The sequence below is a fragment of the Gigantopelta aegis genome, chromosome 3, assembly GCF_016097555.1.
Source record: "Gigantopelta aegis isolate Gae_Host chromosome 3, Gae_host_genome, whole genome shotgun sequence".
Taxonomy (NCBI): Eukaryota; Metazoa; Mollusca; class Gastropoda; order Neomphalida; family Peltospiridae; genus Gigantopelta; species Gigantopelta aegis.
The window spans coordinates 28,266,915-28,293,107 of record NC_054701.1 but is presented as its reverse complement, the minus strand read 5'-3'; the positions used below and the strand labels follow the sequence as shown (position 1 = coordinate 28,293,107).

The 26,193-nt window shown below is 37.5% G+C and overlaps 1 protein-coding gene and 4 non-coding genes across 6 annotated transcripts in view; all 5 read right to left on the bottom strand.

The window, feature by feature from the left end:
• Window positions 1–26,168, bottom strand: part of LOC121367827 (serine-rich adhesin for platelets-like) — a 43,733-nt gene extending 17,565 nt beyond the window's left edge. Inside the window, exons 1-15 of one of the 2 annotated variants that reach the window (XM_041492215.1) lie at window positions 26,042–26,168; window positions 25,046–25,184; window positions 23,481–23,593; window positions 21,215–21,297; window positions 19,397–19,506; window positions 19,000–19,050; window positions 18,008–18,071; window positions 17,218–17,312; window positions 10,611–10,739; window positions 10,145–10,247; window positions 9,711–9,875; window positions 8,094–8,195; window positions 6,861–6,944; window positions 4,558–4,827; window positions 2,361–2,654 (exon numbers count right to left, since the gene is read on the bottom strand). In XM_041492215.1, coding sequence (XP_041348149.1) covers window positions 2,361–2,654; window positions 4,558–4,827; window positions 6,861–6,944; window positions 8,094–8,195; window positions 9,711–9,875; window positions 10,145–10,247; window positions 10,611–10,739; window positions 17,218–17,312; window positions 18,008–18,071; window positions 19,000–19,050; window positions 19,397–19,506; window positions 21,215–21,297; window positions 23,481–23,593; window positions 25,046–25,184; window positions 26,042–26,102 — 1,863 coding nt within the window. In that variant the 5' untranslated portion in view covers window positions 26,103–26,168. The remainder of the gene's footprint in view (window positions 1–2,360; window positions 2,655–4,557; window positions 4,828–6,860; window positions 6,945–8,093; window positions 8,196–9,710; window positions 9,876–10,144; window positions 10,248–10,610; window positions 10,740–17,217; window positions 17,313–18,007; window positions 18,072–18,999; window positions 19,051–19,396; window positions 19,507–21,214; window positions 21,298–23,480; window positions 23,594–25,045; window positions 25,185–26,041) is intronic. The other variant, XM_041492216.1, reaches the window with a different exon arrangement.
• On the bottom strand, window positions 706–780 carry LOC121369542. Its single transcript, XR_005957646.1, has one exon. It is a non-coding gene; the product is annotated as a small nucleolar RNA SNORD31 (small nucleolar RNA).
• Window positions 1,598–1,671, bottom strand: LOC121369534. The gene has a single exon (XR_005957638.1). It is a non-coding gene; the product is annotated as a small nucleolar RNA SNORD31 (small nucleolar RNA).
• On the bottom strand, window positions 5,536–5,607 carry LOC121369535. Its single transcript, XR_005957639.1, has one exon. It is a non-coding gene; the product is annotated as a small nucleolar RNA SNORD31 (small nucleolar RNA).
• LOC121369543 lies at window positions 6,426–6,497 on the bottom strand. Its single transcript, XR_005957647.1, has one exon. It is a non-coding gene; the product is annotated as a small nucleolar RNA SNORD31 (small nucleolar RNA).
• Window positions 26,169–26,193: the final 25 nt, after the last annotated feature.

Here is a 26,193-nt window from a genome sequence, read left to right as displayed (position 1 = left end):
AATATGGTTAAGGATCACACAGATAATGAGGGAGAAAACCCACTGCCACCATGTAATGGGATATTCTTTTAGATTAGCAGCAAGAGATCTTTTATTATAAATTTATATAAAGCATTCCAGACAGGATAGTGCATAATACAGTCTTGGTGCATTGGTTGGAACAAGAAACAGCCCAGTCAAGCACTGTTCTCGATGGCAAGAACCAGGTTTGTTTGTTTTTTGGGGGCAGGGACTTAATACCTTTACATTTATTAATATTTTATAGAAAACATGCATTCTGAGAATACTGCTAAAGTAATACATGTTCCCTATCGGGCCCAACACATTTTCGTATCTCCTAAATTCAAGGGCCATAACTCTGTGAAAAAATTTCAGTCAATATCTCAAGGCATTGTAAAAAAAAAAAAAAACATCCAGAGAAATAAGTTTTGTATCTCCTTACTTCAAGGGCCATAACTGTCAAAAATTTGTAAATCACCATGAAGTTAAACATAATCTGTAACAGTACATGATAAAGCTATTTACAAAATTTCAGCTCAATATCTCAATGCATTGTGAAAAAACCACCCCGATAACTATATGTGGGACAGATGGATGGACGGACAGACATACTGACAGGACGGAGATGAAACCTATAGTCCCATCCAGATGGATCGGTAGGGGACAATAACTACTGTGTTAACTACTTATCTGATTTTGTTATCTGTCATTCAGACTACATGTACCAATCAGTCATGAATAAAATCAGACTGGGGCGGTATTAAATCATCACATAGCGACAGATTTAACTATTATTTGGAGGGGGAGGGGATCTAGCAGTTTCTGTAATTTCCTACTTACTGGATTATGTATTGTTGCATATTATTTTGGGAATGTCTAAGGGTCAACTTCTAAGAGCTACAGAGTTAAAAAGGATTTACTAAGAAAAAATGCAGTAATGACAGTGATAATTGTCATTCTTATCAGTCCGTTATAAATTGAATTTTAAACATGCTAGTAGAGAACTATCTTTACATGACACTCGAGCATTTTATTAACAATTTACTGTTGAATTAAAAAAAAAAAAATTGAGTGGTTTTATTATCATTTAAAGATTGTCTATAATTTCTCATCATTCACACAAAAGATTGAAGATGATTTTTTTTTTTTCATACTGAGATGAAATAACAGATAATCCTTATAATTCAATTTCAAACATACTTAATAAAAACTTCTTATTTTATTTTGAATTATTGTTTTGGTTCATAAACAATAACACTAAATAACACAAAGTACCAGTATAAAGTGATGTTACGAGGTGTTATTTTTACATTCATCAAGAAATTAACAATAACACTAAATAACACAAAGTACCAGTATAAAGTGATGTTACGAGGTGTTATTTTTACATTCATCAAGAAATTAACAATAACACTAAATAACACAAAGTACCAGTATAAAGTGATGTTACGAGGTGTTATTTTTACATTCATCAAGAAATTAACAAACTTGCAATGCTTTGGCTGGACCAATAGGATGATGTTAAATTTTAATGAATTTAATGAATTTAATGGAAATTTAATTATTGTAGCTATGTTAAAAAAAAACTTGTATACATGTCCTTCAGACTACATGTACCAATCAGTCATGAATAAAATCAGACTGGGGCGGTATTAAATCATCACATAGGACAGATTTAGTCAATTTCAGTTATAAAAACTTACATATACATTGTTTTGTTTATGGGATAAAGCTTGTTAGTTTACAAACTGAACCTTGACACATGTATGTGATATCACAATCAACTGAACTCTGCATTTTTTGCTTTATTCAGATTTATCTCTGCTCAAAATCTGTTTTTGCACGTGAAATTGTTTCTGACATCATCGTCACAAACTAAGTTTATCTCAGCATAGTTTAAGGTTTGAGCCTCTCACATTTAAATCACTGACTAAAACTTGTCATATTCAGGGCAGCTCTGTCACTCGCCAAATTCGCCAATTATGAATTTTTAAAGCAGTTGGCAATTTTTTTTTTAATTTGGTGAAAAAATTTCATGTAATAATTAACATTTGTTTAGAAAATAATTGTTGAGTACTGCAATTTTTTTAATTTAATGGATAATTTGGCTCCATTTTTTCCTTACTCAGAGTTAGCCCTGATATTTCCAACAGACATAACATTTTTAATGTCAAAACTTATATATGAAATGCATTTTTTTGTTTACAAAATCCGTGTGTGTATACAAGATGTGTCTGTAATTAACATGTAATTTTACTTGTGATACAGGCTTTTGTCAGTAAGAAACATCTTACAACGACAGTAAACGCTGTACAGTCCCTTTAACATTCAAAAGACTCCTTGTCACAATTATTACCAACCTTTTTCATCAATTGCTTCGTTTTGAGAGATGAATGTTTTGACAAAATTCTGATGTCATCTCCGTCTGTGCTGAAGTCGACTCTCACTGCATCAGCACTTTTATTAGTTTTCTTTCTTGAGGACTTTTTTACTTTTTTAATTATTGACTCATCTGCTTGGTCACTTTCTGATGTAAGATCCACTTCCATATAGGCATGGTCGTCATGGCTAGAGGTTTTGGTGGTCTGTTCGGACAATAATGACATGGCAGCAGTCTTCTCGGCCACCTCAAGATCCGTCTGATCATCTGTCAACTGTGGAAGATAATTTACTCACATTACACTCACTTAAACTCGACAGATATGAGCCTAGCTCTCAGTTCCTACACTATACAGTATAAAGATGAATAGCTGAACACAGAAAGGTGGACTGATCATCTTATATGTCTATCTATGGGCTAGTAACAGGCTTATGTAAGTAGTACAACCCTGCAACTGCCCACGGCTATCGACAATGCTGTGCAGTTTTTAATGTCTATCTATGGGCTAGTAACAGGCTTATGTAAGTAGTACAACCCCTGCAACTGCCCACGGCTATCGACAATGCTGTGCAGTTTTTAATTCTCCACAGTACTTTCTTACCTTGGACTATATTGAGGGTTTTTTTCAATGGCATGTTTTTTTGTCATAGATATTTTCTTAATTGCAGGGGTTGAAAGTACCTAAATTCTTATCAAACTATCTCAATCACAAACGACATGTTGGAAGTGGTCATCAATAAGGACATACTTAAACCTTCAGTGGATATAAACATGAAAGTATGGATATAAACATGAAAGTATAGTTTTAGTAGGTTGACCTATTAAACAGTTCTATGATTTATTCATTAATTATTACATCAGGTAAATTAACTATTCATATTTTCAAAATGTAGAGTCATTTTTGGAATTTTGCTCTTTTTTTTATTATTTAAAACTGACATCTATAGTTTAAGGTTTATACAGAATCATAAAATTACGAGAAATACAATTGAAGTTCAGCACTAAAATGACTTATTTCTGTCCAGTCAGTCATGAATAAAATCAGACTGGGGCGGTAAATTCAATCATCATATAGGACAGGCCTTATTAGGGTTACATTTAGTGTCATTCAGGACTACTAATTTTATAAGAACCATTAATATAACAGGGCTTCTCGAATTTTTATAAAATCCACTAGTCATGGGATCAGTAATTTAAAAATTAACTACCCATAATCAAAACTTCAATAGCCCTACTTTAATTAAGTAAATACTATTTTACTAATAGTAATAATCAGATATGTCAACTAAAGAGGGAGATAGAGCTTCAAAACACTAATATTGTGTTAGGGGTGGCGGCAGAACATTCATATTTACAAAATAGACTTAAATGCATTTAAGAACTTTTTTTTACTAGCCGTCGGGCATGGCAATAGTAGTCATTTACTAACCCAACAATGAATATCACTAGCTATGGGAGTGTGTCTACCATAATTGAAAAGCCCTGTACATGAAATGTTGGTTGTTAGCAGGTAATTGATCAGATTCTGATCTGTGTATTATTCTACATGCTGTTACCAGACCAGAAAAACTGAAGAAAACTTTAGGTGTTTTCTCTTTTATGAATACTTCACCTGTCCTCAAAACAAATGCATAGTCCCCTAAGGAAAGTAGTCTGGGGACTTTGCAATCTCACAGTGCAATGCTAAAAGACTTACAAAGAGGATGCTTTGTTGTTTAGCAGAGTCTAAGAGACCTTTGTGAATTAAGGCCCTAGTTCAAACATCCCAACAGCCATTGGGATGGCCTAAAATTCTTCTACTGCGGCGTCCTTCCTGTTCATGTGACTGTAACTTCCTTCTTTTTTTTGAGAATTGGAAGCAGGGACTGAGGGAGGCTTGGGAGGGTATAAACCCGTGCGGACAGATGTAGTATTCATAAAAGAGAAAATACCTTTAACTTTAAAGACAATCTGCAATACAAACAGTAAAGATCTTTAAAGCTTAAAAACCAACTTAAACTGAAGTACTACTTCATGAAGCAAAACAGATGTTCTCTTATAAACAACTTTAAGTTTCAGTTTGCCAAACACCAGCCAAAAATGCAACAATCCCATGACAAAAATTGACATTAAATTTTAACATTGTCATTAAATTTCATTTTCTAAATGTAATTTCCACTCATCCCATGTTTACTCACATCCGATACCTGTTCCATCTTTTTCACTGGTGAAACATTTTTCTGGCCTTTTTGCTTTTTGGAAGACTTCTTTCCTTTTTCAGTTTTGCTTTGCATCTGCGGTGTTGAAGAATCTGTAATCTGCCCAGCTTCTGGTATTAAAGATGTCAAATCAACTTCGTATACTTCCATATCATCTGTATTGTCATGATCATAGCCTTCACTTGGCTGTTCAGTTAAAGACAAGGCAGCTATACTCTCAGACTCCTGATCCTTGTCAATTCCCATCATCTGTGGGGAAAAAAATAAAAAATAAAATGTACTTGAATACCGAGGGTTCAGGGCTCCGCTCCACGAAGCGATCGTGGCACTAAGATCACCGTAAGTGCATACGGTAGTTATATACTTAGGGTGATCTTAGGGCTAAGATTGCTTCGTGAAACGGGGCCCTGGAGGGAAGGGGGTGTCTGGTTCTAACTAGCTTAGTGTTGTATTTAATTATCTTGTTTAAACACCTTGTGGAACTTTACATTTCTAATATTTAATTAAAGGGATATTTGTAATCCGAACATCATGTTTAATCAGCAGGTGTTAGATGTTTAACATTCTATATGGTATTTGTGTCACTAGGTCAAGACACGATACCCAAAACCAGCCACTTGTGTAGCAAAAAACTGCATTAAAGTTGAATTCTGTGTGTATTTAACCCCACTAGAGAACATTGATTAATTAATCAACAGCTATTGGATGCCAAACATTTGGTAATTTGACAGTCTTCAGAGGCAATCTGCTATATACTTTTCCATTAAAACAAAGGATCTTTTATATGAACTTACGTGCAGACAGGAATGCACATACCACAGCCTTTGATATACCAGTTGTGTGACACTGGTTGAGATGCGAAAAACCCAATCAGAAAATAGGTCAACAGAGGGGGTTTTCAACCCAACCCACTGCAAATGATTTAGAATTGAGTTTTATCAAATGAGATTTGAAATCTGTCCTTCAGAAATGTACCAGTCCTTCATAAATAATCAGACTGGGGCGGTATATTCAATCATCATCAGGACATACATGTAAAGAATGTACAATATGGACCAAAGCACATTATTACTTATTAGTAATTTGGTGATTTTATTCAAAACATCTGACGACAAATTTAAATTTCAGCTGGCCAAATAAAAATTAATGCTTCATGAAATCCTAGGTTAAAATCTGACACATTTTGGAGGAAAGGACGATTAAAATACAAGGAAACAGTTGATCCGAATAGAATTCCCACCCCTGAAAAGCATTTTTGTACTATTATCTATTTATGGACTGAACACATTTATTAATAATAAATGGACTGAACTTCTGAATAAAGGCCTGGATATTGGGTGTCTAACATACAAAATATTTATGTCACTTGATCCGGAGAATGAAAAAAAACCCTGCCGTTACCAAATAAACTATAGCTTCTAAGTACAGTAGAAAGTAGAATTGTCAAACTGGAATAACTAGTAACTAACTCGGGGGAGGGGGGATGCCTGTGCATAAATTTGTATCATTTGTGCCCTATATCATTAATTGCAAAATTTACACTCATGCATTATTTTCCAGGTTACAATTTGTTTAAGGTGATGTCAGTCATTCACAAAATTTGCATGTCTTAAACATACCCTAAGGTGCATATTTGCGAGAAGAAAAAACTCCCCACATTGCAATACTAATCCAGTTGACAGTATTAGTTACTAAGATGTCTTATATGTACTTTTGATTTTGTGGCACTTACCCACTGAATGTGACCCAATACAATTCAACATTACTGTTTTTTAATTATGATTATTTCTATTATATAGATAATGCAAATAATAAGTTCTATCAATTTAAATTTGATGCTTGACGTGTCCCTCAGAATAATACCAGTCAATCATGAATTGAATCAGACTGGGGCGGTAAGCTTTAACATCATTTGGGACAGTAAATATTTTTAGTTAAACTCAAGCTTTAACATATACTTTCAAACAGGTTTCATGTCATTAAACATTAGTGTACAGATGGCAGAAGGAATAAATTAAACAAAAGGAAAAGCCATGTAATAAAACACTTGCTTAATCAGCAAATCTATACGTATTACCTATTCCAATGCCACCATATACAAACTAAACTTTCTGGGTATTTGATATGTTTAGACCTAAATGCATTGAAATATGATTAGATCCTTCGATTAACAGACAGATATCAAATTGTCTTCTAAAAAGTAAAGAGTGTACAAGTAATACCACAACTGGTAGTGACCTGGAACCTTACATCATTACATATGTTAATTCATTAAATATTACCTTTTCAGCGGTCTTTTTGCCTTTTCTGTCCACAAAAAAGGAAGTCTCCATAAAATCCTTCTCTAAGCTCTCACCAACAGCAGGCTGTGAATAAAAATTAATTATTAACATCGATTTGAAACTAATATGACATATGAAGTTAGAATTTGACATTTAAACTGCCACCAATTCAATAGATACAATTACTTCAATTGGTATCTAGTACATTTTTGTCAGCATCATCTGAAAATTAAAGTAGCTAATTTTGCTGAAAATTCTAGTAATTGTACAACATTAAGACAGTTCAATATCAACCCAAAAAGTTAGAAAATAGGAGAAAGGACAGTTTTGTACAACAAAGACTAAGACGGTCAAATGATATTATTTATCACAAAACTTGGTACTGAAGAAACTCCTGTAGCAGACCAGTGTTATGATTTGCCAGTGGTGGCCAAAAATCTGTATAACCCTACTGAATATGGAATTATTTTAATGTTATGTGGACTGTAACTTTGTTATTTCACACCAATTACTGTATGGATAGTTGCCTCCTTCAGTAAACAATATTTTAAAAATAGTAACAGATTTAAAATTGTAAGACAAAAAATGGCATGCCTGACAGGAGGGAAGTAAGTACAATGAGTGTCACATTTCTTACAATTTTGAATATGCTGCTATTTTAACAATATCTGACCTACGAGCCTACAAATTTCACTCAAGGTGGAAATTATCCAATATAGTAATGTGTATAAAATATCAAGGCTACAGTCCCCATACAGTTCCATATTCAGTAGGGTTACTGTTTTCTGGGGACACCCGATATATTTTTCATATACATATGTTCTTCAGAATAATACCAGTCAGTCATGAATAAAATCAGACTGGGGCAGCATACACTAGCATCATATAGGACATACATTTATTATGTTACATCTTCCTTATAGATAATAAAAAAATAGTAATCAAATATACATGACTATTCTTAATAAAAATCTTAGCATACTGGGATGTATGAAGTGTTTATTTCAACTCTGAAATGTGGGCCCACCTCCACACTATTAAATGCTCCCCTAAGGTAGAGGTCAGGTTGCGTATAAAAAGAAATGAAGAAAACTTTGAAGTGTTTTCTCTTTTCATGAATACTTAATATGCCCACTATGGTTTGGCCCTTCCAACAAGGAATATAGGATCACCTGACCAACAACAGAATATCAGGACCAAACATTTGTAATGGTTTGTAAATATTAATAATACCTGTGTGTCAATGTATGATATTAAACTTGTAGTTTGTAATGCTTTTCCTGCTTCATCTTTCTGAGTGTGTTCCGGAACACTGTAAATGTCTACAGTTAAAACCTGAAAGAGAAACATGTTTCTTCTGTATTAATTTATTTGTCTTGGCATGGGCATGGATATAACACATTAATTTACAAAAAGCATCCCATTTACCAATCACAATAATGCAAATGCTAATTAAATAAAATGCGGAATTAAATTTATACAACTTTGATTTACATGGAAAAGAACAATATATTTTTGTGTCCAAATTAAACAAAAATTCAGTGGAATCAAATGTCTTAACAACTATAAATGCATTTAGTGTTGCTCATAGCTGCATCCACAGATGTTTGGCTCAATGCAAGTTAAAAAAATATATAATAAAATATAAAGAATTAAAAAACAATTAAAATTTTAATTTCCTAAATTAAAAAATATTTTTTAACATGCATCAAGATGAAAATGCATAGATACAACTACAGTGGACTCTGCCAAAACCGGTATTTGTCTAAACCGGATTTCTGTGTAAACCGGCAGTTTCATGGCTCCGTCCAGCGACCATTAATTTATTATGACTTAACTTTTGCCTAATCCGGCATCTGTCTATTCCGGATATCGAATGCCAAATCAAGAACAAAGATGCCGGTTTTGGTGTGATTAACTCTGTCCACACCAGCATCCTAACAGCGTTGGTTTGATGCCTGCTCAAACAAAACTGTTAATTAACGGCCACATCACCGATCCACTCTGATAGCTAAATGAACGACATGGTCACTGCTCTTGTCATTAGTTACACTGTTAGATCAACCAGATTAGTGTCAGTGTGTGTACGTACGAAAGTGGTTAAGTTTTACAATTGTGTTGAGTTGACACTGTCAAAAATATACCGTGCATAAATATGAATGCTAAAGCTTTTCACTTTTATTCATGCTTTTATCATGGCTGAATGACGAAAAAAAATGACAGCGCATTAAATTATCCTTCAAAACAAAAGTCAAGTTAATTGAAGAATTTAAATCAAATCATGTGTTACGGCATAAGGATTTAGCAGATAATTACAAGATCGGCAGACAGACGGTCTCTGACATACTAAATCGTAGTGAGCACTACTGGCAACTATACGAGGACAACATATCCGGCGACAGGAAACGCGTAACAAATGCAGTTTCAAAACCTGAAAACGTTACTGCACCAGTGGTTTCAGCAGGCACGGGCCAAAACACAACCGGCAAGCTGTCTAAACTGCCATATTTCAACAGTCCCGACAGATGCCAGTTTTGGCAGTCATATTACATATATATGCTACTACAAACCAAGTTTTATTCATCTTGAACTTATAGTTTGTAAAAACTGGAGCTCAACATGAAAACTTACTGCCTGAGTTATACACAAACGTTTCCGCCATCGTAAAATACATTACCTATATCTCATGTCAGTATATAACAACAGTATGATGAAACCATTAAATTTGTTAAATAAACACAGTATGATGAAACCATTAAATTTGTTAAACACAGTATGATGAAACCATTAAATTTGTTAAATAAATACAGTATGATGAAACTATTAAATGTGTTAAATAAATAGACTTGCATCTAACAACTGAGAGTTTAGCTCTTCAGAAGACTCGGTCAGCAAGAAGTTTGTGATCTGACGACCTTTGAACTTTCTATCATCCGGCATTTGCGCAGTTAATTCACTGTTCTGATAACCCAACCAGTCTAGGAAGTTTAAGGGAGCACGAACACTTCTAGCTTTCTGGAATACAACAAAAAACCATGTCAGACACCATATGCTATCAACATGTTACTTTGAATCATTAGGTCTAAAATACAATGTTGTCTTCTTAATGAAAACAACATGTCTATTACTATTTTATATTATAAATTATTTAATAATGAGTACTCTTCATTCAAGATAAAATTACAAACTGTATTGATTCTTTTAAGATAGAAATGACATATAATTATATCCAATTTGTTAGAATTTTCTGTGAGTTTTGTGTCATGGAAAATATTGAATATTACCTCAAATATTAATGGATGTTGTTTTTTGAACTTTGAAACACACAAAATGTAGCGGAGATACTGGGCACAGTCATTCAAAACTGGAACAGTTTTAAGGCAATATCTGTAAAAAAAAAAAAGTTATGACAGTTTACCCTAAAAATAGTCTAAACATGAATCTAAATGACAATTAATTCCACAAACCACAAAGGATATCATAAAACTGGATTTCACACCATACCGTCATTCCATTCAGAATCAATCTATCAAAATAACTAAATGTTTTAAAAGTACCTATCATTCAGAACAAAACACATCAAATTTGTATAAATAAAAAAATAAAAACATTATCGGAACAAACACGGCCAACACCAAAAGAATGTGATCTCCTTGAACAAATATAATACTCTGATTTAATAATGAGATTTAGTTATTTATCTTGTTTTCAGGACAAGATAACGACCTTGAAAAACATTTAAAATCTTACCCAGCAAACTGAACAATGACAGGTGATGATGAATCTGCCGTCTGCTGAAGTAACACATCATGACAGCTGGCTCCAAACTCTGTCAGAATGTAGCTCATAAACCCAACCGTCTCCTTGTCTGTTTCGTCTCTGGTTTAACAAGAACAGTTGTTTCATAATCTTAATCTACTTCTGATATGGAACTGCCTTTTGATTAATAGACTTATTTAGTAAACGAGAAAAATGTACATCAAGTACAGACTACCATTATCAGGGCCGAGGAGTTCTTCCAGACTGAGCAGAAAAACGCCCACTAGATTGGAGAAAACTTGAGTGTTTTCTCTTTTATAGATACATTACCTGTCCTCAAACAAGTGCACCTCCCCCCCACGCAAGTGGTCTGGTCCGAACATCCCAACAGCCAATGGGATGGCCTAAATTCTTCTACTGCATACTGCTCTCTAGTTCCGGTCACATGACTGTAACTTCCTTCTTTTTCCCTGAGCGCATCGCACGGAGAACAGGAAGCGGGGAGGCCCGGGCGGGATGAATCTTGAGGACAGGTAATGTATCTATAAAAGAGAAAACACTCAAGTTTTCTCCATTTCTATAGACATTACCTGTCCTCAAACAAGTGCAGCATTCAACAGATGGTGGTGGGTGCCGAGATCCGTAGATGCTTGTGATAACTCCCCAACCGGAAAGAGGCTGACTAGTGGAAGAATAAGGCCAACCTTGGTAAGCCCTCATCCTAGGGATGCCCGTCACAGACCAATGCAGGTGATGTTAGTAACAACAACCAGAATGGTGGCATCCGTCAGCAGTGGCAGGTACGGCTCCTAGAACACATGGACCAGGAGGCGGAAGCCACATCTCATGCTGGTTCTGACAGGGTGGGAAGACGTAGCCACCAGGGATGCAGGTGTTAGGTAACCCTCACGTATTGAAGTGTTATAGTTTTTCAATAACAAGCGACAACCTAATGAGGTGCATCCGTCAGAACATTGAACAAAACAAGACCCCCGAGTGTTTTCTGTCTAGTACACCAAAGATCTGTTAGTTCAATAACGACAACCAATAACCACATGCAGTGCAGGGTAAAGGTTATCGAGACAAAAGTTCCGGCACCAGTACGTGAACTGTGCAAAAGAACAAAAGTCTAAGCAATCCTCATCTGTCTATTCGATGGACATCTCGGTATGCAGCCCAGAATCAGACAGACATCAACGGCGACGAGGACGGCTTGTATTCAACAGAGTCTGTGCAGCAACAACCGGACCCAGATGATGGAACCCCTCAACGTCTTCTGTGGTGACATCCCTCAGATAATAGTTGGCGAAGATGGAGTCCGTAGCCCAGAACCAACCAGTGATAATGTGCTGAATGGGTGTGTTGCAGTGCAGGGACATCGTGGCAGCCAAGGCACGGAGTTCATGCGGATTAGAAGCAGACGGAGCAGGTAAACCCTCCTTCTGATAGGCGGTCAGGATAGAAGACCGGATCCAGGTGGCCACCGTGTTCTTGGTAAGGTCCCTCAACCGACTCTGGTTACAGGAAAGGAAAAGTCTTTTGCGATGTTGTCGAAAAGATCTGGTCCTCTCGATGTACTGGTGCAGGGCTCTGACAGGGCACAACGCCAAGTCCTCAACGTCCGCCGGACCAACGATAGAGGAGAGGGCCTGCACAACATACGAACGAGGCGCTTGGTCTGGTAACTGATTCTTTGCAACAAAGTTCATGAGTAACCCCAAGTTGACTGCACGCCGATCTTGGTGAAAACGTACCAAGTCTACATCAAGAGCATGGAGTTCTGAGACACGGGCAGCCGTGGCAAAACCGAGTAAAAACACCGTCTTCCGCATCAAGTCTTGCAGGGAAGAGGATTCGATCGGCTCATAAGGTGCGGTCGATAACACTCGTAACACCAGATTCAGGTCCCATCTTGGTGGCCGAAACCGGTGTACTTGATCATCAAGGCGAAACCCTTTGATCATCTTATGGATCTCAGGAATACCCGATAACTTCGTTCCAGTAGCGACATCACGAACAGTAGCGATGACCGAAACGTACCCAGCGATGGTAGACCCCTTTAATCGTAAAGTGGTCCGCAGATACAGCCAAAAAACCCAGCAAGACGAAGTATCTGGATCGTCTGAGGTTTGAGGTTTTGCCGGAAACACCCTCGGTGAAAGCAAAGCCATCTGACGTTAGTAGTAGATGATCTGTGCGCTTTCAAAATGGCCGCCGTAGACTGTGAAGAAAAACCTTTCTTTCTCAAACTCTTGGCGATAAAGTCCACGCGTGCAGTTGGAACAACTGCGGACGTGGATGGTATAGTCTTGACGTGGGATGCAGCAACAGATGATCCCAGTCTGGCAGCGGTAAAGGATGTGGATCGGCAAGACGTATTAGATCTGGATACCACATCCTGGATGGCCACATTGGAGCAATGAGTAACAGGCGACAATGGTACAGCTGAAACCTCTGAAGCACCCTTGGAAGGAGGATTCGTGGAGGAAAAGCGTACGCGTCCATCTGTTCCCAGCTGATGGCCAAGGCGTCGAGATCCAGAGCTTCGGGATCCAGCACCGGAGACACGTAAACCCTCAGCTGATGGTTGAATCGTGTGGCGAAGAGATCGATGTTTGGTGTCCAAAGTCTGTCGCACACCCATCGAAACGCTTCGGGATGGAGCATCCATTCCGTCGGCTGTGGAGACGACGGCCGAGACAGTGTGTCGACTAGTACATTGGAAACCCCTGGAATATGGCGAGCCCGAAGTTGCAACGGAATCTCGTCAACCAGCTTGTAGAGACGATAAGTCAACTGCAGCAGACTGCTGGAGTGGGTTCCGCCCTGACGGTTGATATAAGCCACCGCGGTAGTACTGTCTGTGGCTACCATGAGAGAGGCGCCTGACAGCATCTCTCGCCAATGAAAGATGACGTAACTGACAACATCTCCAACAGGTTGATGTGTAGATCGGCTTCATCTGGAAACCACAGCCACCAACAGGGACTGGACTGCAAGGCGACTGGTAACCGGATCAGCAAATCTGCGTTATTGTACTGAATGCATGGATTCAGAAACAAACTGGATACCGCGACCTCTAAGCATAAAATGTTGCGCCGACGTCAAAATTACTCTTGCAATGATACTTCATGAAACAGTAATAGAGTGATTCAGGAATCAAGACATCGGAAACAGCGACCCCGTGATACAGGCAAGAGCCAAGACAGCGTAGCAACTCGCTACGCTACATGCCCGATATACCTGGAAGTGAAGCAACGCAAAACAGCAACCGGCTAAAATCCACGGCCGTCACACCACCCGGTGCGAAACAGCAGCAGAGACCATCTAGACAGCATCGGTCACGAACTCTGGCGGTAACAACAGTAAACGTCAGTGAGTTGATAAGCCGCAATGAACCATAGGAAAACGGTGACGGTAAAACCCCCGTACCACGTGATGGCAACTGGATAACTTCCGGAACCAGCGGAAGTAGCGACTGTCTTGCATCGCCACCGGATATAGAGAACGATCTGCCGAATGTCGCTGAACCTTCCTCGAACAAGAGAATATCGGTGCACGGGATCTCAACACAAGTGACCGGACCAGTAGACTTTCTTCGTCACCAACCCGGAACGCTTGTAACGTCGACCCCTTCACGGCAAAGAGCCGTATGTAGACCACAGGTCTGCCAAGATTACCGGCTTGTGCTGAAAGTCAAGAATGGATCGCTTCAGGCAAGTCGGTTGACGATAGTGTGCAATCGTAGTGCACATCGACGTCACGGAAGATATAAGGTAGACCAACATCAAAGTCGACGGCTAGAACAAGGCATATCCTCTGGCATCCTGCACATGAGGAGTTATGGTCGCCATGTACAACATGTACGCTGAACTGAAGCCATCGACAGGACGTGCCAATCTGTAAGTTCTAGGAAGACGTCTGGTCCCGCCGGAAACAGCGTCATCCAAGGCCGGCGTCACACCGTTGAAGGATAGGTTGAAGACGGGATACGTTCGTTGTGACGAATGGGGAACGGCACAAACGAAGTCTACTCAAGTAAACCGACATCGGATCAGTCCTCAAACGGAAACCTTCTAGAATGGTGCGAGTGGACTGTGAAGTGACGAAAGCATATACACCGCAGCGAGACAAACAGTCACAGCCATGTGGGTCACTGCGTCCGGATCTTCTATAACGGAAGGTGCCGACGCATCATCTGGAAAATCGGTCAGTAACCTGGCACAGGCACTTCGATCCAATGTACTGGCTGCATCGGAAACACGGACCGTGGACGGTCCCGTCAGGAGCCGGTGTAACCCTGAACGCCGAATCAGCTGCCGACTGGTGTGGACGGTACGATGTACACGGACCGGCAGGAGCCGGTGGAACCCTGGACACTGCACCACTTCGATCGATCACGGGACGACGGTACCGAACGGTGAGCCGATGACGCAATTTTCCAATTCGTTACAGGGCTCCGTCTGCTTGCTGGAACAACGATACGCACGGGCCAGTTACTGGTAGCCGTGTAAACCGACGGGGGCCTGTGGCAGCCAACGATCGAATGCCGATATCTGCCGGTGGAACCTCCGTGGCGATCATCGAACCCGGACCCTTCTTGGCTGAAACCGGTGGATGGGCCAGCGGCGGTAGCATATCAGATATGACAGCCAGACAATCCCTCAGTGACAAGTGGTCCGCCGCATCCAGATCTTCCAGCACCGCATGAACCGATACATCATCAGAAAGTCACGTAGCACCCGTGAACAGGCCAGTCGCTCTGGTCATGGCCCGATGGAGATACCGGAGAACCGGACCGTGGGCGGTCCCGTGTGGATACCAAGGAACGGATGACCACATCGTCGTTGGATGTGGCAAGGACGGCAACATGTCGTAGACAGCCGCCAAGCAATCCCTCATAGTCATATGGTCCGTAGAGTCGGGCTCTTCAATGACAGATGCCGCAGGCGCTTCATCACCAAAGTCTCGTAGAACTCGAGCACAGGCCAATCGATGTACCGTAATGGAAGCCGCTGGTTAAACCGGACCGTGGATGGTCCCGTCTAGCCCTCGGAGGCCTTGGAAGCCACATCAACTGAAGGTTGGCGCTGACGATCTATGGAACCCGTAGGGAGCCATACAGGTCATGTGGAACGGCTACGGTCCCGGCTCCGATGCGCCGAAGGGGACTTCCCCGCCGAAGATCGGTGAGCCTTGGAATCCGTGGAGCGTCTATCTGAATGAGCCGGCTTCTTAGAGGGCTGCGTAGAGACCGCAGGCCTGTCATCCGAAGTCTTAAGTAACGGTGGAGCTGAAGAAGCCGCACCCCCTGAAGAGGGGAATGGAACCGGACCTGACCCCGAACTCGCCGATTTAGGTAAGGTCGCCATTGACGCCATTGTTTCTTCCAGCATGGTCGGTAGAATTGAACGTAACTCTTCCGCCACGGAGTCAGCAATCGAAGGCGAAGATTCCACCTCCTTGGTCCTCGAAGATTCCACCTTCTTGGTCCTCGCTGACACCACCTTCAGGTAAGCCGCGAACTCGACATCAGACAAGCCCGCACAAAGGTCGCATCTAGAAGTGAGGCCACACGAACACGACAACCTGGGTCGCCGCCGGCTAACTTCTTCCAGCGTAACACGCTCGAACTAGTCGCCTGAACATTATCAGATATGATAATAGTAATTTTTCAATCTGTGAAAAGAAAGAAAAACCAACCATAACACAAATACAAAGCCGGTAAATAAAGACGCCATTTTGCAAATGGCGTCCGACACGACAACCGGCGATATAACAACATTTCATGTAATTAACACTTGGCAAGTCAAGCGAAATACGCGAAAGACATATGAAAGCTAACGAAAGCTAACGAAAATTAAGGTGAAAAACATTTCACCCAAACACAAAGCCAGTCAACACAGACGCCATTTTGCAAATGGCGTCCGACACGACAACCGGCAATATAAACAACATTTCATGTAATTAAACGCTTGGAAGTCAAGTGAAATACGCGAAAAGAACATACGAAAGCTAATGAAAACGAAGGTGAAAAACATTTCACCCAAACACTAATACAAAACCAAAGGTCTTATAAAAGTTGACTCCAAACAGAGCCAAGCAAAAGGACGTCCAGACCCTTTAGCGAAGAGAAAAAGAAGGAAGTTACAGTCATGTGACCGGAACTAGAGAGCAGTATGCAGTAGAAGAATTTAGGCCATCCCATTGGCTGTTGGGATGTTCGGACCAGACCACTTGCGTGGGGGGGAGGTGCACTTGTTTGAGGACAGGTAATGTCTATAGAAATGGTTTATGCGCTTCATGGTAAACCAAATGACCACATTACATTGAAATATAATGAACACCCAAACCGATGACTTGCATTTATGTTTATATGAAAATACTTGAATCTTTTTAATGAATGTATAATTTTGTTAGTCTTAGTGATGTTATACATAAATGATTCATTATTTCTTCAGTATATTTATGAGGAAAAAACAAACAATAACAGAAATATATATACAATAGATCCCAATTATCAGTTGAACGACAATAACATTAACAAAACCAGTAAATGTATTATTACCAAATAATATCATTAAAACTAATGACTTACCCATTAATAAGAGAACCGAGATCAAGGTATAACGACATAAGAGATGCTATTAAGTCTTTTATTTTTGCTCTTGCAGTCTTGTTTTCTTGCAAATTCTACAAAATAAAAAAGAACATTGGACAGCATGTATTATAGATATTAAAAAACATTGGTTGTGGTCATGTTTCTTTAAAAAAAAACAAAAAACATTTTAAGCAAACTATTAACAAATAAAAACAACTCGCATCAACTTTTACGAGCAAGATTTAATATCACATCAGATTTCAGATATCTGTGCACTTTGGTATTGAACAATACATGCTCTTTGGCCATCTGGGGGATCATTAAGAACTAGAGAAAGTTTCTTCCTAACCTTTAGTGGATTGGTACATGAATAGACTCAAGTCCAAAAGAAACTTTACATACTGGTACATAAAATTTGAATAATTTGATAAATATTGTTGCTAAACAAAAAGAAAACCAATTTAGAAACCATCTTACAAACACTTCGCATATCTCAAAAGTGCATTGTGATGTTTAGATGTTGAATTTCATGATACTTCCCATAATAAAGTTTCTTTTGGACGTCGGTATATATTGGGAGACGAGGATGACAGGGGAACTGGCTGCTAAATTGGAATGAAAATCATTAGGATCTTTGATATATTGTCTTTAAGGTTCTCTGCCTGTGAGACAGGTCATTTGTGAAAAGAAAGCAACATATTTTAATCCTTCATGAATGGATAATGAATCATCTATTTGTAGTCAGCTTGACTGATTGTAAGCTAAGTTTTAAAATGGTCAACTTTACCTGAATACGTCTTGTCATGAGAACTGTAAAACAACACTTCAGATTATCATGTAATTTTTGGGCTCTGAAAAACATGTCAATAATATTAATTAGCCAAACAATGTAAAAAAACAAAACCCCACAATTTAAGTATTATTTGGTAAAGCTACCAAACTGGATAGAAGACCAAGTAGAGAGATTTAAAAAGATAAAACCTAATCACTGTTAATCAATATCTAAATTAAAAAAAAGTTAATTTCAGGTGTTCACTAAATTCTTGCTCACATCATTCCACTATCAAAAAGGACACTTTTTTCATAGACTTACAAAAACCCACAAAAAAAAATTCTACACATTTAGTGAACTGGTGACGTTTCAAAATTGAAACAGCCTTATTATTATATAGTAATTACTGTTATGTTAATTTATGGGGATCCTTTACACATGGACTGTAGAATATCATTAAAGGGACAGACCCTAGTTTCAACCCGTGAAAATTAACACTAAGTTTAGTTAATCTACAAACCTGTAATACATCTGGATAAAGTTACAATTGAGTGAAACATGAAACTGTGACTTTGAAATGGTGAAATACCCTCTAAAAAAGACTAAAGGTCGACTCCATAACTGTTACTTCTCAGACGCACGTGCACTTTTACAAATATGAGAAATGCATTTTGTGACATTAAAAACACCAGGATAACAAAAAACACTTCGAATGTACCAAAATCGATAATCTAAACAAATATAATCTAAGTAAAGTATGATTTCAGTTATCAAAAACGGCTCTAATAGTAAAATATATACCTTAGTGTTTAAAAACTAGGGTATATCCCTGTAAAGGAAAAGAATATTGTAATGAAACCAAGAGTTAACACATATACGAAATCCACTGCTACTACAACATAACACAACAAATCGTGTACTTTTCTATGATGTACTAGTTTGATGTCAAAATCCTAAAGAAATCACCAAAATATTTCTTTACTTTTATGGAAGAATCATACATTTACCTTTTGATCTTATGATCATTTAGACATTTATCGACTTCAGGAGCAAGTTTGCTGTAAAAGAACAATTTAAAGCACCAAATAAAAAGACATATATACAGTGTGAATTGATACACATAGTGAATAAAATTACTAGACATGTAGATTAGAGTAAACAAGTTCACAAACACAATAATAAAATATATTTTCTTAAAAGAAGTCTTAGGTCAATGTACAGAACTTTAATATTCTTCTTGGCAAAGGGTGATTAAAAAAAATAATTCATTGTAATTATTACTTAAAATAGCAATGTGCTATCAAAAGCAATCACAGGTCGGATTATAAAATCATCATGGTTTTATTATTTTAGGCCAAACAATAATTTAAAAGAATACAGTCTTTATTTTAAAATAAACTTTACCTTAAATATATGTTCAATAATTTCCTGATTCCCTGTTTGTCTGAAACCACAATAAGCCTGTCAAAGAGAGTTAACCAGGAAAGCCCATGTTTTTCTTCTGACAACAGTGTCTAAAATAAAATGAAACAAGTGCACATTATATTTGGGTATCACATTCGTCTTTCTATTCTTCTTTCTAAAATTGACATTCTTAAAACATATTTAAGATCAAAGAAAAATAATAATACCGTACTTGACCGGAAATTAGCCCATGTCTTTGAATAAGCCCCCCTCCGTTTTGATAGCATTTAAGAAATTAGGCCCTCATTCGTAAATAAGCCCACCCCCAACTTTGTCACCTTATAAATAACACGAAATTGTAAGTTTGTTCAAAGTTCATTTAAAAGGTCATACCTCCTGCAGATAATTAAACACAAATGTAACACAATATTTTACCACCAGTGAGATTTAGCAGTCTAACAGTAACAGTGTGTAACATTGTTTTCAATTTCATGCATGCAGTATTTCTTTGAAGTACACAAGCCCAAGTCTGAACTAAAACCAATGTCTATTTTTACCACCACACTGGGTCCGCAGTTAATGCTAATTAGGCAAATACCTTATTCTGATTGGCTAAGAACAATGACCTAGATTGACAATTCTTTTTAGTGTTAGCTGGCTGCCTGTGTCAGAAACATGTGTATACGCTATTGAGTTTGTTGTTAATTGCTGTTGTTTTAAGTCTTCTCGGCATTAAATTTTGGATGTAAATAAACAGCACTTAAGTAATTATAACATAGAAGGTGTGTTTCTGATAATTAGATACTAGTAAAAAAAAAAACAATTTAATTAATAAACAATTATTATTTATTAATAACAATAACACTAATCAATAGATGTGCTACTGAACGTTTTTTGTTTTCTTCCTAGTTAATTTAATTATTATTAGTTAATTTAATTACTAGTATTATTATTTATTTTAATTATTATTATTAATGTTTTTTTTTAACAAAACTGGCCCCTTGTCTGGGAATAAGCCCACCCCATGCTAAGCTCACAATGAGTGGTCTTGGCCCCCTGGGCTTATTTCCGGTCAAATACGGTAATTAAATACACATTAAAAATGATTAACTAAATTCAGCTTCCATCCTTATTTGACAATTTGAAGGAACCACAGTTCAAACAACGGCATATAACCACGCATTACTGAATTAGCAATAAAACAGAAACTAAGTGAAATCACCATTAGACCAAACCAAATATATTACTGGTCTTTGGTCAGCAAGGGTGTTAAATTTTACCCTGCGCATCAATTTAAAAAAAAAAGTACTACAGTAGTTATAACAGCACCATCTATTCCAGAAATAATGGCATGCTGCCTCAACTTAAATACGGTCATTTGGGAACAAATTCAAGTCATTAAAGCTGGGTTACGGTACTAAGGCAAATGAGAGAAATCATGGAAGATTAGGACCAAAAAAAACCCACAAAATATATCACTTTTCTGTCCAATCCATGCTTTTCCCCAAAAAGTTGTTATTTTAAAAAAAACTTGTATCTCTGCATCAGTTTTGGAACTATGGTCTGACAAGAGACAAACTACATAATTATTGTTTTGGCCGAAAAAAGAAAATATTAAATTTTTTAAAAGAAATCACTCACCTTATTACAAATCACTCACCGTATTACAAATTTATGCACAAACTGTCAATTGAAAAGAGCACATTCAAGTGTAAGATTTTTCTGTTACATAACTGAAATATTTACTAGGTTAGTAGCACTATAATCCATACCTTTATAAAATGTTATTTATTTTTCTGCTAATTGTATATTACTCACCATTCCATCATCAAAAGTCTGCACAAGTTGATCAATGTTGTCAGTCGGTACCGTCTTAAGTGTCTTCATCAGTGCTGTAACACCTATAATGTGCAGTTAAATTAAATAACATTGTACTGTTTAAATATTTAATAATAAATATCCACATGCATTCAATTGTACAGAGTATGACAAATATTTTGAAAAGTCACTAGCCAAAGGGCTAGTGGGTTTGTGAAAACCACTAGCCCACCAAGATAAAGCACTAGCCCAAATTCCTGATCAATTATAACTGGATTTTTATATAATTTTTGTAACATTACACATTTAACGAGTATAACAGTAAAATAAAACAAACACTTAAATCATGTTGTAACTTTCAGTTTTTTGTCGTGTCGTACGTTTTGTCTTTTGTCAAGTGTGATCCATCGTCATTGTCCCGTTTTTGTTTTTATCGGCAGCTATGACGTTTTATCCAAACCGCTACACGTAATAGGCCAAGCCGAGTCATTGCATATGCGGTTACCATTAAAGTAAATTGTTTTCCTGATTGCCGATAACCACATGTTAGCGAAGTGTTAAATTAAAAAACAATAGGTAAATAAAACAAACACTGAAATTCAAAGCATGGCTGGGGTTTACTTGATTGAGATTAATCTGTCGTCGCGATTGATGATTTCCAAGTTCTTAGCCTAAAACATGTGCGAGATTAACGACCACGTGACGTGTCTAACCAATCAAAACACGCATGTCATTAGACTTTATTTCCTGTGCCAGAAACTTGAAAGGGAAAGGTAAACAATGCATGCTGTAACTGTGACGATGTAGAGATAGCATGTTACTGCAGTTTGCAGACCTAGCTCAAGTGGATTATTATTATATACTCATTGCGTTGTTGATATTATTCGATGACAAACGTCACAATCAAATTTATTAAACGAAATTTCAGCCGAGAGAAAAAGAATGAAAGAAAACAAAAAACCCACGATCGAGCGATAACGAGGGGGGAAACCACTAGCCCGCAGGGGCTAGTGGTTTTGCGTTTCTCACTAGCCCGAACTTAAAAACCACTAGCCACGGGCGTCGGGCTAGCGGATTTGTCGAACTCTGAATTGTATTAAAAACTCTGTTCTACACAATATCAATTTTTTATATATTTTTTTAATTATCTAATAGCACTTTTAATTGCAGAACATCTATTTATACAGTCAACCCGTTAAAACATATACATTGAGTACTAACAGCGAGTTAACTCATAACAGTAACTTCTGTTTCATTTAATAAGAAAATGTAAATAAACTAACCCACTACTAACATGCTAACTTGGGTAAAGACCGAGGATGATTATATTGAAGAACATAATCCAGTTTTACTTTTAACTATTCTGAGCTACATTTACACCATTTTTTAAAGCATAATCATTACATTATTGGAGAAGTGAATCCAATTCTACCGTTTTGAACCGAATTCATGTACACCTAGACATATTGGAGACCTAACCAATCCGGTTACCTGTCTGAGTTACTAACACCTAGACCATATTGGAGACCTAACCAATCCGGTTACCTGTCGAGTTTATGTACACCTAGACCATATTGGAGACCTAACCAATCCGGTTACCTGTCTAAGTTACTAACACCTAGACCATATTGGAGACCTAACCAATCCGGTTACCTGTCGAGTTTATGTACACCTAGACCATATTGGAGACCTAACCAATGCGGTTACCTGTCTGAGTTACTAACACCTAGACCATATTGGAGACCTAACCAATCCGGTTACCTGTCGAGTTTATGTACACCTAGACCATATTGGAGACCTAACCAATGCCGTTACCTGTCTGAGTTACTAACACCTAGACCATATTGGAGACCTAACCAATCCGGTTACCTGTCGAGTTATGGAGACCTAACCAATCCGGTTACCTGTCGAGTTATGGAGACCTAACCAATCCGGTTACCTGTCCGAGTTTATGTACACCTAGACCATATTGGAGACCTAACCAATGCGGTTACCTGTCTGAGTTACTAACACCTAGACCATATTGGAGACCTAACCAATCCAGTTACCTGTCAAGTTATGTACACCTAGACCATATTGGAGACCTAACCAATCCGGTTACCTGTCTGAGTTATGTACACCTCGACCATATTGGAGACCTAACCAATCCGGTTACCTGTCTGAGTTATGTACACCTAGACCATATTGGAGACCTAACCAATCCAGTCTGAGGCACATGTACATCAGTTATTACTTCTGCTATAAGTTAATGGTGTCAATCACTTACAAAGTTTACGACTATCTTGTTCGGCAACAAGTGGCTTACTTCCATTAGATGATGATTGGCCTTCCTGTACTGATGGACACTTAGATGCATCACAGCCACATTTAGCAATGCATCTGAAAAATACAAAAACATAAATAATGTTCTTCATGACAATTAATCTTTTTTTTTATTTCAGGCCCTAATCTAGAATTGAAAAAGTAGGAAAAGTGATATCTCCCTTCCCAGAAGAAAGAGGCGAAGTTTGATAAAAATTGGTGAATTGAACATTTATCAGTACATTTCGTAACGTTTTGCCAGTTTTTGAGTGCAATCGACAAAATTCCAAATTTTATACTTGGTTCTAATCGTAATATTTTAATATAAAATACTATTTCCAGTAATAAAAATTAAACAAAACAGATGTATGTTTCATTAAAAACAAGATACTATTATTATCAAAATCGACCAACAAATGTTAATACTCATGCCAGTTTCTGCTGTGACGAGATTAAATACATGTAGTAATCTAATGTTGACATACTTCAGATACATCATACATCCGTAAACCAGGCTATTGTTTCTCACAGCGCCATGTGCTGTGACCAGTTAAGCATTATTAATCCTCAGCCATTCATTTCAGGAATGCAAAAAAATACTAATTGATACTTCAATTTTAACATAATGGCACAGTATCAACTACTTAATAGCACATTTTTAATAAAACATACAACTGTTTTGTTTAAATTTTATTACTAGAAGAAGTATTTTATATGGAAATATTATAATTATTAACAACCCTCAATGATTATTAATTCAATTCTTTGTTTCTTTATATATGAATAATACAAAGAACATGGCAGTTTAAAACATAAGTAATAATATTTAAATAAAAACATATATAGTCATGTATGGATTTTAAGTAAATAATGGCACACAACATATATAATTTAGATGGTTTAATAATAATTAATAAAACTATACTGTTGATACTGAGGTAGAGGATCTAGGGCCTAATTTGCAAAACTCTCGCAACTTTGCGATCTTGCAGTGCAATGCCAAAGACTTGCAATGAGGATGCTTTGTTATCTAGCAGAGCCTAAGAGACATTTATGAATGAGGCCCCTGTTCACAAGTATAAAAACATTTCGTAACATGCCTGACTTGTGACCAGTTCAAATGTTCGAACTGTGAATATAGGAACACGAAAAGAAAGTTCGGAAAATGTCAGGGATCGGATTCTGACTTGGGGTCAGATCAAATGTTCAAATAGTGATTATAGGAACGGAAAAATAAGGTCAGAAAATGTTAGCAGTCATCTGTTTTGAAACTTGACAACATATTTTCAATTTTTTTTGGACAAAGTGCAAAAATCTTAATTTTCCAGGGCTTTCAAGTACTGGAAAACAGCTTCCCAAAATTCAAGGATTTTCAAGGAATTTAAGGACACGTATGAACTCTGTTTCAAAACGTCACATAACTCTTGAGCAACACTCACTGCCCCACGTCGTAACCTAATTGTTGAATGGCACTTACAGGATCAATATTTAATATAATTAATCTAGTAGACTAGTATGACAGAACAACACCTTTTCAAGTATTTCAAGTATGAATAAACATGGTCTTGCAGTTCTTCTCGTAATTTGGTGTTGGAGATGTTAGATACTCCATCCAAGAAAAGACCTTTCAGTGTTTTGTCATAATCTTCAATTAATGTTTTGTCAATCCCTGAAAATAAACAATTTTAATCTTTCTGTAATTAAACAAGTTTAACTCTAATAAAGAACTAATTAATGGAATATACCTCAGCTCACTCAGACATTTGAATTGACTTTCACAAGGCTAGTTCTCACACTCCAAATTTGCCAATTGCGATTTCAAAAACAATTGACAAATTTTAATTTGACCAAATAATTTCATGTAATAATAATCGTTCCAGCCAGTGCACCATGACTGGTATATCAAAGGTCGTGGTATTTGTACCCTGTCTGTGGGATGGAAAGAAAGAAAGAAAGAAATATTTTATTTAACGATGCACTAGACACATTTTATTTACAGTTATATGGCATCAGATATATGGTTACGGACCACACAGATTTTGGATAGGTAGGATAGCACAAACCATGGCCTTTGTTGAACCAGTTATAGATCACTGGTCGGTGCAAGTGGTTTACACCTACCCATTGAGCCTTGCGGAGCACTCACTCAGGGTTTGGAGTCGGTATCTCGATTAAAAATCCCATGCCTCGAATGGGATCCGAACCCAGTACCTACCAGCCTGTAGACCGATGGCCTGCCACGACGCCGGTAACAACTAAACAAGTTTCTATTCCCACATTCATGCAATTGCAATTAGAACAATGAACAACAAAATCTACAAACTACGTCTGGAAATGTATAATACACATATTTCGAGATGGGGGAACTCACTTTTAGGGCGAACCGACTCGATAGGCGATCATTACAACGGAATTTTAATGTTTAGAACAAAACAGATCCAATCAAATGAATCATCCATACTGCCACTATTGGTGTTTAAAACGAAATGCTAAGCATTATATATCCTTACAACTCTTTGCTTTTACCTTGTCCCTGTACCCATCGTTGGGCAATACCTTTTGTTACTTTACGAGCGATTTTGTTCATTTTGTTGCGAACAAGAGCATTTTACATTTTGAAAAATAACACAACACACGTGCTACTATGCCTAAACTGGTGACGAAAGACTAGACGTCAA